The sequence below is a fragment of the Zootermopsis nevadensis genome, unplaced genomic scaffold (assembly GCF_977971745.1).
Source record: "Zootermopsis nevadensis isolate Lab colony 2312 unplaced genomic scaffold, Znev_1.0 Znev_ptg000001l, whole genome shotgun sequence".
Taxonomy (NCBI): Eukaryota; Metazoa; Arthropoda; class Insecta; order Blattodea; family Termopsidae; genus Zootermopsis; species Zootermopsis nevadensis.
Genome location: NW_028259133.1, coordinates 11,883,732 through 11,902,151, shown reverse-complemented (window position 1 = coordinate 11,902,151; position 18,420 = coordinate 11,883,732). Strand labels below are relative to the sequence as shown.

General features: G+C 35.6%; 1 protein-coding gene across 2 annotated transcripts in view; it reads right to left on the bottom strand.

The window, feature by feature from the left end:
* Nucleotides 1-18,420, bottom strand: part of LOC147875194 (uncharacterized) — a 131,883-nt gene that overhangs the window by 73,871 nt on the left and 39,592 nt on the right. The window contains exon 3 of one of the 2 annotated variants that reach the window (XM_087342888.1): nucleotides 1,695-2,393. The exons of the other annotated variant lie outside the window; for it this stretch is intronic. Coding sequence (XP_087199014.1) covers nucleotides 2,383-2,393 — 11 coding nt within the window. The 3' untranslated portion in view covers nucleotides 1,695-2,382. Of the gene's footprint in view, nucleotides 1-1,694; nucleotides 2,394-18,420 lie in introns of those variants that run through there. 2 annotated transcript variants of the gene reach the window in all.

Genomic DNA, 18,420 nt, shown 5'->3' with positions numbered 1-18,420 from the left:
AGTCTTAGCATCATCACCTTCATTATTTCCCTCTGCTGGGTGCTTTTTCAGGCAACAACATCGAGACAGAAACATCACTTCTTGTGGTACAGAATTTTACATGCAATTCGAAATGACTGTGTTTGGCACATCTCACGTTATTAGGAAGGTAATTTTTGCACACGCATACACATATAAACTATGAAGCAGTAATTTTATTTGCAAGATTTAAAATTTGTTACTAAAATAATAATAATTGATGACATTCTCTCAGACCTAACAAACCATGAATAGGAGTGGGGAGTGGAGATAAAACTTTGCACATTCCCCACAATTCAAAGAAGAGTAGACAGCTTCTAGCTCTTACCCCATGTAAACCACTGGAAACAATTATAATGACTATTACGTATCGTATTTCAATGTGGTAGAGTGGTTGATAAAAACATGAGCGTAGCAACACTGTATATGCTATTCAAATCAACATTGTTTAGTTTGGATGCAACTTTTATCTTGTAATTTAGTTCCAAGGTCAATATCTAATAGGAACCATCAAGAAAAGTTTTTTTAAAATTATTTTTAAAGTAAAGTTACGAAAATTGCATTTTACAGATTCATATGTAAATTTCTGGTTTCATCATTACAATATTGTTATTACGTATTTGAAGGAAAATTTATTATCCTAACATTCCTCAATTTGAGTGTAGTTCTCTTTGTTCATCTTCATATTTTTTCAGTTGACACTCAAAAATATAAACTTACTCATAAGAAAGACGCTGTTTAATTCTTTATTAAAATCGAATGCAAAACATCAAAGCTCCAAACCTATTCGATGAATCGCAAATTCTTAAGCTTTAATTGTCATTTTTAACAGACACTAATAATTTCTACTCATAGCTGGCAGAATTGAGTATTCCAAAGTTCAAAAATTATTGTGTTGAATGTACGTCACGACATGGTGGGGGGGGGGAGGTTTTTTGTTTTGTTGTTTCCCTCCCTGATTCGACTTGGGTTCCCTCCTGCTGGCGGCCGAACAATGATCGAGCTGGCAGTCCGCAGGTAGAAGAAACAAGGCAAGAAGAAGAAAAGAAAGTAGTAACAACACGCGTAAGAGGAAGACGGAAAGAAGCATGTAGAAAGGACGGCCCTCTTGAACAAAACCACTTATTACTGGCTTTGACATCTTCCTCAGCTAAATTACAAGGTAGACGGTTTCCTTGTAAAATGGTTCCAAGCTAAGTTTTCGAGTGTCCAAAATCTCACGTTTACTGGGAACGCAACGAATAGAAAGTGTGGAATAAAACACATTTTTGTAAGCCTAGGTGCTGGATGGTTGGGTCTCATATTTACACTTGCCAACAAAATGACGCTGGACGGACTATAGATTTGGCAAGTCGCACATTAAAAGGGGCAGAATATTGTTTATTTCACACATAAATTTTTACACGTTTTTTCATACGAGCAAATTAAAGATAAGGTTTATACTAAGCTTGTGCGATAAATATCAATATTAGATTATTACGTTGGTAGTACAGTGTTAAAAGTAATTGGGAATATACGTATCTTCAGAAAACTGGAATACTTTAAGTAAAGATGTTATACATTACAGATAATGCTTAAAGTACAGAGAACATGAGAATCAAAACAATTTAAAATGGTTCATAATTAACACTTTAAAGACGGAGTTCGTCTAAATAATTTTGAAATAGTTGGTCCGTACTACAAAGAAATCATCACATTTCACCACTATAAAGCTTGCATGAAGTAGGAATTATTTTAGACCGACACGAACCAAAATGAAACTCGCAAGACAAAGTTGAGCACAGTTTTCCCAAACACAAAATATGGTCGAAATCCGTAACTTTTACAAAATAAAAGTGAACTAGATATATGAGTGTCTCGTTAATACCGATTTTGTACAACTTGGACCAAATTTTAAAATTCGGATATTTTTCATTTTTTGTATAATTGTCTTATAGTACCGGGGTCTCAGCTCAGCTTCCAGAATTAAGGGCAAATGCACACATTTCCAGCGTTACCTCGTATAAGACTGTCTAATGAACAGTTCTGGCAACTTCACCGAGACATAAACAAGAAGAAATCGGGGCGATGTCTGGCCGTTACTGACCATCATTCATTCATAGAAGGAGCTGCTTCCAGCGTCTGCCACTAACAAGATGTATCTCCCGCTTCTGAGAAGTTCTCTCAGGCATTCCACAGCCGTGCTTTTGTTGTCCGACTGTCCTTCGAACATGAACGCGTAGATCTGTCTTAACCTTATATGTCAACGCTACTACTCCGGCCTCTAACTGAGGAAATTTCAATTCCTGTGGACTTCCCAAGTTTCCAATAAAGTTCGATGTGTAAAAGTTCGCGGGCGAATCCATCGGCTGGGCTTGTAAAATTTCACTCTGGATCTAAAACATGTTAACTGTATTTTACATGACAGACTTACGAAGAGTTTGCACATAAGGTCTTCAGCAAGCATAAGATATATTTTGGAAAATTACTGCATGCACCGTTCACGCACAAACTTTCTGCTTAAAGGAAGGAGGAAAGGAGAGAAATCTGAAAAACAGCGACACAAGAAATAAATGGAGAGAGAAAAGAAACAAATAAGACTACTTCAAATGCTTGCTGTCAAAATTAGAGGAAACTGTTTATTGGGCAGCGTGTCTGAAATCCACAATTTCAGTGTTCTGTAGCAGGTGGTTTAACCGCTGCGGGAACAATATACCTACGTACAGTTCCTTAATAAATCTTTCACTCACTGGGCCCTGGCTCTGTAGAGGACTGCGCAAGTAAAATAGATCATTATTCAAAGTTAAAAAGACGTGAACCTAACCAAGTTCTGTGGTGTCATTTCTGACGATCGTGTTCAGTGGTGGCTTCAGTAGTTTTTCCTTATCTTTGTTTATTTAGTATTTTACTGTCTTTGTTTCTTTCCTCTTTTTTCCTAGTTTACCTTTTCCTTTCTTTCTGTTTCTTGTCTTTCTTTATTTTGATTTCTTTATTTACTTTTGTTCATCTCCTTTCCTTTCTTCCTTCGTTCCTTTTTTCTCTTTGTTTTATTTCTTTTCTCTCTGTAATCACATTTTATAATATTACTTTAAACTGTATATAAAAGCTACGAAACGTTTAAAGTCGTTGGTGACAATACCTTGTTTACACGCACACAAAATTCATATACCAAACAAACTGTCTAATCATAATTGGCTATTTTTAAGTAAAGTATTTACAATTTGCATCTGTAATTCATTTATAACTTTTTAAAGATAAAAGCAAATGACTGTTCAGAAAATCCGGCTACAGCGCCGACTGTCATACCACGTCTTCAGCCCAATACCAAAATTCACAAAGTGAGCATATATTAATTAGTATGGAATTATTCATCAAGTAGGCTTAACGACTGTTATTTAACAAAGCACGAAGACACGTGAAGAGCCTCCTGTAATGTAAATGTGCCGAATGCATAATTTTATATTGTTAAGTAAAATATTCAAAATTATATGTTATGTGTTGTTGTGTGTGATCTCTCACATTACAGGAAGCTGTGGACAAATTTGAAACAAAAATAGACGGAAAAGACAATGAAAAAATTAGACAATGAAGAGTTTCATGGCTTGAAAGCATAAAAATATTTAGTCTGAGAACCTTGACGATGGAAGCCACTTAGGAGAGCCAGACGTAGACGAGATGGGAACATTGTAAAGGATTATATAGAAACATTGATTCTTTTATAAGAACTGAATTGACTTCCCCGTTACTGTACTCAGCCTCCGGCTTCCACGAAAACTTTCGGCTCCATAAAAGAACGGGCTTTCCTTGAGGAGAAAATCAACGTTTAGCTTCTCAAGAGAATTTTACTTCTTAAAGAAATTTGGGTATAAAACTTCAGATACTGTAGTAACGATAACCTATTTGTGCAGCTTAGCCTACATTTATTTAACACCTTTCTCCTCTTTTACTGGTTCATAACCTATCAGATTTATTTTCACATTTGCCAGATGGCATTTGCAGGTTAAGCCGGAGACTTGCTTTAGCACGTGGCTTATGCAATGCCTTAAATATTACTCGGTATAGAATGTTTTATCTTACACATTCTGTGTATAAAAACGAGGCAGCATAAAGCAACTGCTGCAGTTGAGCTAATTCTTTGAAAACAAGACATTAGGTTTGTGGGTGGGATGAAACATCTGCCGTGTTTATCCCCTGTTCATGTGGCAACCTCACGCCTCGTCCGTACGGCAGAGGGAGAACAAATGAATGCAGTTTCTAAGTAACACGTAACAAAAGATCGTCGGCTTAAAGCTTCAAGCGTCAAGATTAAATATGCGTGTGTCGTCCTGTAATTGAGTCATTAACCACAGTCGGGCGAGGTGAGTTCTGGAAAGAAAAAATACTGAAGGAGATGATTACAACAACGTAAATAAAGTATTGGGTGTGTAAGGGACAAGTTTATTTGAAATTTAATTATTGTCATTTAAAATTTGCCAACGCCTTAGAAAAGATGGATTATTGTTAATCCAAATATTGCTTTGTTTTTCACACAAGACTTAGGGCCACGTAAGATCCTATTGTCATATGTTTTGAAATAAAGGGGTGAATTTATCTTACATAATGCTTTTAAGCCTTAAGTAATAAAGTAATTAGTACAATCATATAGACTAAATTTAATCAAAATTCCCTAAAAAAACATGGCCTAAATAGCAGTGCATAGGGTTGTCAGTCACTACGTTTTAATAATTTAGTTCCTTACCCGTTAAAAATATAAGTGACTCCTGTAACTTAGGCTTTCTAGGATTAGTTGAGAATTCCTAAGGATAAGAATATAACTGAATCTTATATCTGTTTCGGTGGTTCTTCTAAGAATTAATGTCCCAGAGATCTCACTTTTTTTTTCCTAGCATTTCTTTAAAATTCTTAACCGTTGACTTGATGTAGTATAACTTCTTTCCTAATTTCTATTTTTAAAACAAAAATGGATTGGGAATATATTAAACACACTGAAGAAAGTGTAGTCAACTATCTCGTATATGACAATGTATAAACGCTATTTATTTTATGAGCTATGGAACACCATATATGAAGCCTGTGCAATACAAACCAGCTAACTTACTGCACAGACTAGAATCCTTTACAGAGGCTGAGAGTCGCTCCTCTAGTCAAGAAATTGCCCGTCTTTTATAGAACTCGAATGTTCATGATCGTGTCCACAAGAGACCACTACCAGTCTCAGCAATAAATCATATGAATCCAGTCAACACTCTCCAATCCAGTTTACTTAATAACAATTTTAGTGTTGTTCTTCCATCTACGATTAGGTCTTCCAAGTTGTAGCTTCACTTTAGTTTCTTTCAAAATTGGAAAGCCTTAAGACACGGGGTTTGTATATAACAAGACAAAATTAATGGCATTGAAACAATAAAAATTCTATGTAAAATACTTTTGTTCCACGTTAGAAGCATTTTGTGAATTCTCAAACTATGAAATAGTAATATTTATTAGAATGTGAACGTTAGGTTCACTAAACCTTCATAATGCAGTCGCAGAACGGAAAAAAGTCACTAAGTTCGAAAACTACGTGTTTCTAGTATACGTTTTAGACTAACATTGTACACTTAAACATAATTCGTACCGCAATTAACAATTTTTCAGAAAAATTAAATATTTTTTTAAACAAAATATTCTTCGTTTTGATAATATCACACGCGTAACAGTCAACTCAGCAAATTTCGGCGCGTTGATGATAATTTTATACTTATTAACATCTTAAATAAATTAGGCGAAGAATAAATAAGCATTCATTCACCTTAGAGGACATTACGTATTGCTTAAACAGTGCGGTGAACTTAAATCAATTTAGCTCCTACCGAATTATGACAACGTTTACATTACAGTAAAGGGAGTAATGCCATTTTTGGCTTTAAATATGCATAAATACTGTATATTTTATTAGCGACAGTGCATATTTTAGAAAAATAAAAACTTATTTCAGTCTGACTGGATTTAGAGTATCATAATTTGTATAAACAGAACTGTGCTATTAAAATGTTTTAAGGACTAATTCTGGCATCACTCTATTTACCATAGTTAAATTTATTGTCATGCAAGTGGGTTCAATTAATCTAACTTTACTTTTTGTTGTTGTTTTGGCCCACAGATGTTAATCTTTCACATAAACACAGTTGTGGCAACCTCCAAAATTTTTATAACGGAACTGAAAAGAACTTGTACAACGAAACAGGAAGGAATTTTTACACAAACTATTTAAACAACTGAGGCCGTAAAACAGAATTTTGTTGTACAATGACTCAATGACCACTAAGCAGCAAGAACCATGCGTGTCACTACAACATCAGCTGAATGAACTTCTATATACAGAAGACGCCATAACTTGACAGTACCAAAATTTACAAAATTACCTGCTCATTTCTCATCAGTGATACTAACCGAACGGGAGTCACTAGGAAAAACAATATTAAATACATGAAACAAATATTCTGCGAGAATAATAGAAAATATCAAATTAGCAATTAAGAATGATACAAATAACACTCTTTGCTCTAAAACAATTGCATCAATAACTGATTAACTATCAGCTTTTCATAACTACTCTGCTCTATTCGCTACTGTTAGTGACGAGTACTCAAGGATTCACTTTTGCAGTGTCTATAAAGTACATGGCAGAGTTGTTGCCATCTTAGGAAGAAGGGAACAAAAACTTGGCTATGAGAATAACGTGTCTCTAAACTTTAATTCAAAATTGTTCTTCTATTCTTTAAAGGAGGTTCATTACCGTTTTCATGAAAGCCCTATATTGAATTCTAACCTGACCCAGTTGAATCCAGTCCACATTGTGCACATTAAATCTCAAAACTCCTGTTTAACACTATCTATCCATTGCAGAGAGTCGCATTAAGAAAGCTTCGTCTTGTGTCCTTGTGCACGCGTAAGACAACATACTACGAAACATACATTACATGACTGTAACAACGTTATCCTAGCGACTTGCTAGTTTAAGAAAATCTAGTCGTAATTTACAAGAGAATTTTACAGAGGAGGTACACGAATTTGGAGTGGCAGTCCCTCTCAAGAATAAGACCTGTGATTTTAAGACTAATCTGAGTTGTATTTGTCTGAGAATCATGTTACGGCACACCCTACAGCTTGAAAGACAGCATAAAGCTCAACATGAAATATGGCAAGTCATCACCTCCAGTAATAATTTTGGTTCCCTCCCCATTGTTGCCCCAACAATGCCGTTCGGTGGGAGGGTGTCTGCTTCCCAATATTGTTTCTCGCACGTTCTGTATAATGTAATTCAACGGTTTATGTATCTGCTTCGTGGTGGCTTTTCGACTGCCCTTTTTGATTAATGTATCTTGGCGCTTTCTGTAAAGCTGGCTCGCTGACTGGGTGTGATTTTCTGTACACAATTGTAATGTCTTCCTCCGCCAAGACCAGATTGTTGTTTGATAAGCCGCGGATTACCTGTGTGTGCTTCAAGCACAAACCTACGATTCATTTTGTTATAGTTGGACATACACTTCTTGAGCAAAACCCATGGAGCTGTTGCTTCCAACGCAGAGCGTAAAAAATTATCATAAAGTACGAAACGGGAATTGAAAAATAGAAAGAAAAAAAGAGAGTTTATTCTATGTGTAAATGTTTGCTTAATATTATATGTGTGATCAAATCAAGGATAATGAGACAGGTGAGGCATGTAGCACGCACAGGGGATAAAGGAATAAGTGAAATATGTTAAAAATGTCAAGATAATTGATCACTTAGAGACTAAAGCGTATATGGGAAGACAATCTCATAAACTCTGGGAAACAGGATGTAGAATTTTATATTAGATTCAACTTCGTCTCTCAGAGTACGGTCGAATAAGAAGTTGTTGTGAACACGATAATAACTGAACCTTGGATCTCAAAAATCAAGACAATTTCTTAACCACGTAACAAACTATAAATATTGCAAGAACTTTGCATGTGAGTGATTATGAGTAAATTCTAGGTCGCTGTTTTCGAGTGTTCAGTTGCTTCTGACTTTAAAAAGAAAAATGTTTATATCCATAGGCTTTTACTTCTTTCTCTGTTGTGACTGGATTATCGATTAGAAGTATGCAATTTTTGACGATTATTATTTACATTACTGTTATTATTATTATTATTATTATTATTATACAGCACACTAAAAATAAAGAATTGAATTATGCAATGCTTAACTTTAATTTATATAACATACACGTGTGATGCCGATTGTGTGCGTTTATGGTATTTAAAGTTTTACTCTGCTGAAAGTAACTTCATTCTAAACAACAAAGAACTACTGACTGTCAATTTGGTATTAATGGAGAAATAACAGTAAGGGAGTTAAGAGAAAACAAACAAATTTGATTGAATTTATGATTAGTTAATCCTTAGGCCTAATCATTTACAGTTCACATTATTATCAACTCGATCATCTAGTGTAAGTAAAACAATATAAAACAATGTAGTTAAACACAGGTAAAATCCAATTAAGAGAGCTGTCAGGCGCGGTTGGTAGATGGCGCGCATGTTCGTGACGGCCACACCGCCAGTGCTATGGTCGGTCTTCTTCCCTAATGAAGACATGATAGCCATTCCGTGCTTCTAGCGGAACTAAGCCTCCTGGAGAAGTTGCCGCGCAGGGTGACCCACAACGAAGTAGCCAATTCTAAAATATTTTGGAGCGATGAACACAGGTTTATGGCCAAAGTATTTCACGTGGAAATTTGTATGGAACTTTGCTTGCTTGTTCGATATTCATTCCGACAGAACAATGACAAAGTCGCTTTTCCAGACACTTATTAAGTATTAAACGTCAGTGATGACAGACACGTTATAGATGATAAATTAAACTACGAAATTCTGAGAACGACGTGAAGATAAAACGCTTCTGAACGAAGATTTTCCTAATACAAACACCCAAGCAGGATGAAAAGAATGCACGCAAAAGCGGAGAGATGCTTTTAATGTAAGGACACAGATAAATATCCTTTTACTGAAATTCCCCACCTATTGTGGAACCCAAAAGTTTATTATTATGTTCACAAAATCTAGCCACTGGAACCTATCCTGAGCCAGTTAGACCGAGTTCACACTCCTCTAAGATAGATTTCAATATTATCGTCATATCTATAGCTTCATATCACAAGATATTTCTTCCCTTCAGATCTCTAGACGGAGAATGTTTATAAATTTCTCAGCTCACGTATGTATGCTATGTCCCCCGCCAATCTCACGTTTCTAGACTTGACAGCCCTAAATGATATTTGGCGAAGAATACGAGGTGCGATCGGAAAGTTTCCAGACTGTGTCAATAGTCATCCTGTCGCTTCCTGTATCCGAAGTTTAAATATTCTCCTCAGAACTCTGTTCACAGACACTGAACCTGTGATCATTTCTTAAGGTAAGAGCCCAAGTTTTCATCCGCATAAAACAGCGGGTAGAGTTATATTTTCTGATGTTTTAAATATTTTAATCCTTATGCTTTGAGATAGAAGGAACAAAAAAATATTAACTGAATGACAGCAAACATTCCACAAATTAAATCACTTATTAACATTCTCATAAATGCACTTTTTATTTTATTTTATCTGGTGCTGTTTTCCCCAAATACCGGGATTTGTGTTTTGCCACATTATCGATGGATTAGCGTCTTTTTCTTGCTGTGTTCTAGCGGCGAAATATATGTTACTAATGTTTTCTCACGCTTACTTGTAAAACAACTTGCTTACTAGTGCCTAATGGAGTTTTTGTGTTTTTCTTTGCTGTAACGTGTTTTTGTTTTAGCCCGACAAAGAAAACGAACACACTTAAAAATAAAGCGGAAAGTAAACACAATGTAATATATTATTAAATCCTGTTCTTGTGTCAGCTTCTGATGATTAGTTTAAGTCCAAAGAAACATATCTTTACCCTCTTCCTGTAGGTTCACCACGTAAGTAGGTGTCTGGCACCTAGTAATGACGATCCGACACTGTGTGACGTTACCACAAAGTACACGCCCACAGCCGTCCTGATTACGGTAGAGACATTACAAGGCATTATAACTAGAGCATCAAATGATTGCAGGTAAAAATGCTTCCTTCCCTTCTTGTACTGAATATTAGGCCTGTACGAGTGTTCTCTACCTGTGGCGCCCGTACCTCAAATGATATAACAAGCTTTAAGATAATGTATGTAGTAGTGACTTCAGATTTTGTCCATAATTTGAGCGTAATATTTTTCCTCTGCATGTTGAAAAGAGATGAATGTAATGGCTCTAGGAAAGAAAACTCCCAGAACTTAAAATTATGTAAATGCAAGTATTTTTGTTTTAGAAATTAAATTAACTTAAAGTACGGTACTGAAACATTGTCACATGGGCCCAATTGAATTATTTTACTTCAAATTTAAAGTTTCACGAAGGCGAGAATGAAACTGACATTCTTCTTGAATGTTGCGCTGAACATCATTTTGAAATATTCACACGTGAGAAGACAGATGCTTTTTCTTTCTAGTAATTTATGAGAGTGTAATAATGGAATAACAGCATTTGTGACTTGAAGGGGTTTAGCTGTTTCACGGTCACTTTGACACAGGAAATAACTTTTAAAACAGGCGGAAATGAGGAAGCCGCTTAACCTAAAACACGTGTTATTTCTAAGGTGGTAATAGACTTACGAGAACAGGACGTTTTAATTTAGTTTCCTATATGTTAGCTGAAGAAGCCGTAGGCTGCGGTGTGAGGAAGTTCCACTAAGATTTCTCTGTTTCAGACTGTTGACCGGTGAAGTGATATCAGTTGCATGAAATTGTATTCTCACACTGAAAATTTGAACCTTGTGGGAATCGTAATATTGATGCTTTTTTTAAGCTTGCTGATAAGACAAAACCACTCAGTAACGTCAAGATTCTGTACATCTAAGCCAGAGGTTTCCATTCTGTGGTCCGATAACACGTACTAATTTCTTATTGGTTTATTTAAAGTCGCTTAACAAAAACATGGGTTACGCAGCGTCAATTAAGAAATAATAATGAATTATAAATTGGAAAATCAAATCGAGAACCTGGCTGTTGTCTTTTAAGGTACAGTTTTGGGCCATGCCATGTGAGAAGCAACTGGTCGTTAACTTTCAACGGGTTCACTCCCAGGGTAGTTTATGTGGGATTTGTAGAGGACAAAGTAGCAGTCGAACAGGTTTTTCTCGGAATCTTCTGGATTTTTACTACCAATTACCACTCAACCGTTGCTCCTTATTCACTCATGTGCCATCTGGGAGATAGACAATGAGCCCGTTAGCAGCTGAAGTTTCGCAAAGACGAAGTCTCACTTTAGTGAAAGATTGAAAAGAAAATGTGCTACTACCTACATGAATAGTATTGGTCTGGAGAGACGAAAGAAAACTATGGAAACATGAGTCAGCATAGTTGGCACATGACTCGAAAATCGAACCATGTCCTTCTGAATACGAAATGGAGGTGCTGATCACTCCGTCACAATGTTTGGTTTAATAGTGGAGGTGAGGCAGTCTGTTAAACCTGGCAGTTATTTGATTTCTATCTAGGAAGTCTCTGGATCAATGTCCTTAAGAAAATAATAAGAAACTTAAATCTATTATTTTCATCATGCATTCGTCAAACCATTTTCATTTTAGCGTATTTAACGCATTTAGAATTCCACTTTACTTAAGGGCGTAAATAAGCTTTCACTTTTATTAAATCATTTTACAGAATTTGATAAAACTTGATATACGACACGAAAGCTTATAACACAACTTCTATTTTCATGTATAAGATTCAATGACCTTACTTTATTTCAGAGACACTTCACAGTAGAGTATAAACAAGGTTTTACTTATAAGTTCTCAAACCTTTGACAGATTCATATGGTATTTGAAATACATCACTTTAATTAACTTTGTGTTATTCCACGCTGTATTATTTTTATACCGGTAATACATGTATTAGAATGTGTCCAACAGCCTATACCACATATGTCAATTAATAATAGAAATATTGTTATGTAATTTCGATAATTAACATTTGAGGCTCAAACGCGTTTGTTAATAGTAATGTCATATGGATTATCTGATACATTCTAATTTTGTAGTACTTAGATTTAATTTGTTTTGGTTAATTTTAAGTGTGGCTTTACTCAAGGATGCTTCATAAGCAGTCACACAACACGTCGCAGGAGAAAGTCTCAATTAAAATTGAGGCTTTGATACAATTGTAATCACTATTTTGTGTTTCTAGATTTTACATTTTCCTTTCGTTTAAAGTCACTGTAATGAACTTGGGTGGATCTGGATCTAAGGAACAGACAAGTTTCAAGACAATTTCTTATTGGCAGTAGTGAATACCATTCTATAGATACTGTAGCTCATAATAGATAAAGCTACTAATAACGAACTCCCCGCGGATTCTGGAATGATGGCGGTCTATTCACCAGGTGGTCGTAGAGAAAACCGGCCTTTAATCTCCGAATTTAGTTGCTTCGGGCAACTAGAACCCTGTATGTTTTATTTTATATACACACATTTCTTTTGTAGATTACGAAACTTTTTTGTAAATTTATTTTTGGATCGGGTTGCATACTGCCTTCTTTTTTTTAACTAACATCATCAAACTTTTTGATTCACCACATCCGAAGTTTCTTGCGTGCTTCTTTTTTTCTCATCTCCATTGCTTTTTTCCATTTTATTGTAGAGCATCAAGTATAACATGGTGGCGCCTCATCTCGCCACGCACGATCGCCCTTCTCCTTAACATTGAATTGCTTTATTTCACTGGATACTTAAATACCGGTCCCCCTTTTCCCCTCTCTCAACCCAACGCACACCATATTTAACTGATCGCTTCATTTCCCACAAATAAGTTGCCATGACGTGTCAACAACAATAGGCCAGACGCAAACTGCTGGTGCCCGTGGCCATGCGCTAGCTGAAGAACATGGGCCCATCTATTCTTTTATCCCCACGCGAGGCAGGTGTTCAGGGCACGACAGATGAGCTCATCCCAAAAAGAGAAATTATTTTGGATTTATGAACCACAATTTAAATCTGACTTGTAAGAGCGACATTATTTGGCTGTGATTACTAAGTACAAATTTTTTTCAGATTAAATTTGTATGTCACTTTCATTATTTCAGATGAAACGCGTGCTTTAGATTACGCAAAAGTACATTTGCACTATAATTAATTAAAATTTTATTATTTCTACCGGACTCTGTAGGAAGTATGAATTGATATTTATTTATTTTAGTTTATTTTACGACGCTTGTTCAGTGAATTGCTATTGTTTTAAAGTAATAATTTCTTAAGTACGCGCACAATGTGAAACCATTTCAAAGATACAAGAATTTTCTAGGACAATTTCGTTTAGTATGGGACAGATTAAAGTGTGAATTAACTTAAATTGTGTAATTATTTTAATTTTTTCGTCAACGATCCCCATCTAACAAAATGTTTATGAGAATCTGTAAGTTATTCAGCTGGTGTTAAAAAATTATACGTCTTTTGTTGAACCTGAAGGTTCATTACCGTGTTTCAAAAATGATTTCGCTCAATCCCTTCCTAAACCATTTGAATTCTATTCCAATTCTCAGAGGTACTAAACATCAAAGGAGAAAATGAATTAGGATTTCTTTCTTTCAAGTTTATGTTTAATTGTTAGAAACGTATCGGTGGCAGGAAAAATAGATAGTGTGAATACGTAAATGAGAAAGAATTAGAGATTAAAATTGCTCTAGGGATAGTGACTGAATATACATTTTAACGCGTTAAGAATGCAGAGGCTGTTCCACAATACTGGCAACGTTCTAGTGTTAGTATGAACAGTAAACGTATAACAAAGTAATTTTTATGGCGAAAAGCGAAGAATTGTTTCGATATTATGACTTTTATTTGAAAAACCTTTTGTGACGGAACTGTTCGTTTAAAAAAAATCTTCATTTAACCCTTTAAAACCCAATGGTAACTAAACACATTGTACTACGTTCTTTAACAATCAGTACCTCTGCATTTTGTATTTATGGCTCTCCTATAATCCTTCACTCTGTAAACAAAGTATTCACCTACATATTATAGCCAATTGATTGTTAATGAAGAAGTGTTGTGTGTTATCTGAGGTACGGGCTGGATTTTGCTACTCTGTAATATTTTGTCTAGTAAATGACGGAAATTATTTTAAAACAAGTATAATTTTGACAAGCGTGATCGGGTATTGGTATAATTTGTTGTAGACTAAGTGACTGGCAGTTGAGAGAGGTGAGGCTCGGTGATGTGATTATCGATAAACTGTTATCAGATGAGATGTGGTTTGGTGAGGTGAAGTGAGGTTATGTTGTGGCTAGCCAGGTTAGGTAAGACGGTAATTTCGTTGGCTGGATGTCATTTGAGACGAGTTTAGGTGCAGTGAGGTAAGTTTACTTGATTTTCGGTAATATAAGGATATTGTTTTTGGTTTCATGACGGAAGGTATAATGAGTGGAAGTATAGGAGGAAAAGGGAGCACTAATATAAATAGTTATAAAGCGATATCTATTTAACATTCTGAGGCTGTCAAGCTAAATATCACTCATTCCATTTTAAGTAAGAATATTAATATTATTTTCATATATTTACACAAAAGGTACATAAGTTGCTGAACCTTTACTTAGCCTGTAGTACTTGACTTAAAATATGTGGTCATAGCCTATTTATGCGATATTTTTCTGGCGGGTAAAAGTAATAGGCTACTGGTCACTTCAATTAAATCAGGGCAAGAAGAAGGACAAACAGATTTTATATAGCTACATTATAATTATATTGTTTGTTTTCTCTATAATAGGAATTAGCATGGCTTCCATAGAAAACGTCATATGGACCGCAAGAGACTGTTCTCACACGAGGCAAAGCTAGATACTTGTTACAACCGTCACATAATCAAGAAGTTGTCTGTTCGTACACCAGGCAGGGTTATGTTATTCTTTAACTTGAAGGACATAAGAGGATTGATAATTTCTAATCCATCAGCTTCTACGCTCACAATATATTAAATATCCTAATTGCACTAGAGCAGAGGTTCCCAAACTTATATACCTTGCGCCCCCCTTAAAACATTTCATAAATTTCACGCCCCCCTTTCATAACAAGTGCAAGCAAACAGATTTGACATAAAATTTAGCTATGAATATACAGCACTGGAAGACAAATAAACTGCCTCAACCAAGCAAAGGATATTAAAAATGTTTCTCCATATTTCGTTAAAAAAAAGTTTTTCATACAAACAACACGCCCCCCACTTTCGGAACCTCTGCACTAGAGATTTGTTTAGTTTCTAACCAATTACCATTTGGTAGTCTGCCTATTTATCTGTTCACAGATATAAGGAGTGTCGATAAATAAATGTTTTAATTAATTTTAAGTTTCCGTTAGGTAATTAATCGCCCAGTTAAAGGGGAAATTGACCTACGTAAACATAAAAAATGCAGCATAATCGTTATAGGAGCATGCAGTTTTAGAATGGAACCATAAAGACTGTCAATTAATTAACCAGAAATAAATTGTTAAATTATAAAGTGATTTTAGCGTTTAATGTGTAAGTTTTTATTTGCGAGTGCTTGTGTGTGTGTGTGTGTGTGTGTGTGTGGGTGTAGTTTAGTTTCGATAACTTGACTGGCAGTGCCCATTTGGGAGTCAAGAAAGTAGAAGGAACAAAGCCAATAGCGATTAGATGGAACTTCAATTAACAGGTCCTGGAGATGTACTTAAGTCCACTTCAAGAGACTTCAAAAACTAAACGACGCTAAGAAACACAGTATTTTACAGAACCCGTCGAAATAACAAAACCGCTGGTGCAAATTCCATTCGTTGTCCTGACCGCATTTGTGTGGAAGGGCGATCAGCTTACAGTTACTCTTATTATGTAGCACTCTGTTCGAAAAGGAAATCTGTTATGGACTTTGGACATTCAGCGAACAGCACCTATGGTCTTCCTCATCTTTCTGCGGGTTTACAATATTCGTGCTAGTTACCGAAAAATGTTTTAAATAAAGGGTAGCATTTTTTGACACATATCTTCGAAAGTTCGAGAAACATCGTATGTTTTAATAACAGATTGCGTCTGAAGACATCTTTGACAGGTCATGACATTTTGAAGTCCGGAAAATGTCCCTATTTCTATAAATTCCTAAGTAAGAAACTAATAATTTCAATTTTTTTTAAACATTAAGGTCGTTTATTTCACGAAAAGTGAAAATTTTTTTTTGTAAGAATAAAAAATACTGCAGGGTCCACAAGAAAACAAGGTGCGACCGTCCAGTGATGTTTCAGGAGCCCATAAAACATTAAACATGGCAGACAGTGACTTCTCTGTTTGCAGTCTCGCCAGTTAATCTGTAGTAATGTCTGGTTTCTCTTTTGTTGCCCCCCGCCTTATTTATATCCCTGTTAAAACTTGCACATTTCGCACAAACACAGTCAATTCAGTCCGTCTGTCCGTCACCATGGTAAGCAACGTCCGACTCAAAGCAAGATACAAAGCAGGCGCATTTCTTGTCACTGCTACATCTTGTACAGACCCACTTAGCATTGCAAGCGGTTAGGATGTTATACGGTTTCCTTCATTACCTGTGGTCAGAGCTTGATATACGACGTCTAACTGCTAGTTAAATAGAAGTAACGTGAAAGTTATTTTTTTTTTTGAGGCACAAAAGTAGTTATAGATGCCACTATGACTATTTAATCAAGAAGTGCAGGTCCTTTATGTAACCCTAAGGTTCATTGCTCTGTTCACAACAGCCTGGTTGCAGACCTTATTCTAAATCAGCCCACACGCCATTTTTCTGTTTTACTTAGTTCTTAAGTTATTTGTAAGTTCTATTCTAATAAATTAAAACGATTAGACACAAATGTTTTTTGGCATGTTTGTTTGTTGAAAACTACATAATAATCATTTAATGTATTAATTAAAAGAGGCATTTTTAATTACTAATTTATTAATTGAATAAAAATTTTCTTGGATATTATCCATCGTCTAGTAAATATAAAACGTAAAACGACGTTTCGGAGATGGGACTCTATCTCCGTCTTCAGGTTCCTACACAGTTGGGCCCACTAGATAGAGCTAATCCCTATCTCCGGACCTATCTAGTGGGCCCAACTGTGTAGGAACCTGAAGACGGAGATAGAGTCCCATCTCCGAAACGTCGTTTTACGTTTTATATATACTAGACGATGGATAATATCCAAGTAAATTTTTATTCAATTGACTCTTCACCATCGTCAAGAAGTTTTAGATTTGATATACTAATTTATTCTTTGTCTCAAAAGGGGATGTCGTACGACCTGTAATGTTTTGCTTATTCCAAAATTTGGATTATTTTATCTTCAACAAAGTTAGACCTTCGTATCAAGCGGCAAACGTAACATTTCACAGGTCATATTAATTAAATTATTCAATAAATAGTGAACAATGTCGAATACACGTAGTTCTACTAGCAGAGAATTGAATTCAATGTTAGCTGCCTCAGAAATTGAAAACGAAACTGATGTAGGATTCTTAATATCTTCGTATCCATGACGGAAAAAAATATTACTGCATTTCGTGATGTCCTAACCTCTGCTAAGGAGTCACAGCGTGATAATTCTGGCGCGTTAATTCTGATATTACTTCTATATTTTAAATTCATGAATGCTGACTTGTCATGCTCTCGTGCAATGGCGCAAAACAGACTGATAGGAATCGATCTGACGGTTCCTGAATCATGATGACACAAACGCAAGTACGTCTTTGTGGAAAGTGCGTATAAATATTGTCCGATTTCAACTGAAATTCGAATAAATCGACAAATTTTAGTAAAACTCGCCAGTCTGATTTAACATACTTCTGTTAAGCATTTCTTGAGATTGACGGACGGGCAGACAGACTTAGCGAAGTTATTAAGCGCATTTTTGCAGCCTTTAATTGCGAATGCGCAAAATACGGCGAGAAGTGTTGCTAGACGACACTATGATGAAATAAATAATAACAGACATCACGGAAATAAATTCTACCAAGTTTTTATTGGAGAAATATGCCCCTGAATACAAATCATACTTGTTTCGGTTCCACCACACAAGTTTACTTTTAGCGTAAATTATTTCCAAGACAGTGATGACATTTATTCTCTATCAAGAGACTAATGTTTCGTTATTTTCAGAACCCATACTTCGTTATCTTAGCCCTTTCAAGCCGAAACGGAACAAAGAAGAAAGGACAGATAAAGAGTAGACGTAAAAAGAACAAATGTGGGGGGAAAAGTTAGAGACTTTTATTTCTGGGGAGCGGGAGAGAAAGAGCTGATATTAATTAATGTTTCAGTTCTTTTCTTCTAAACAAAATAGAAGAATTAAGCCTATTCAAACGATGATAAAATGCCCTCGTCTATTTAAAGCCCAGTTGGCAA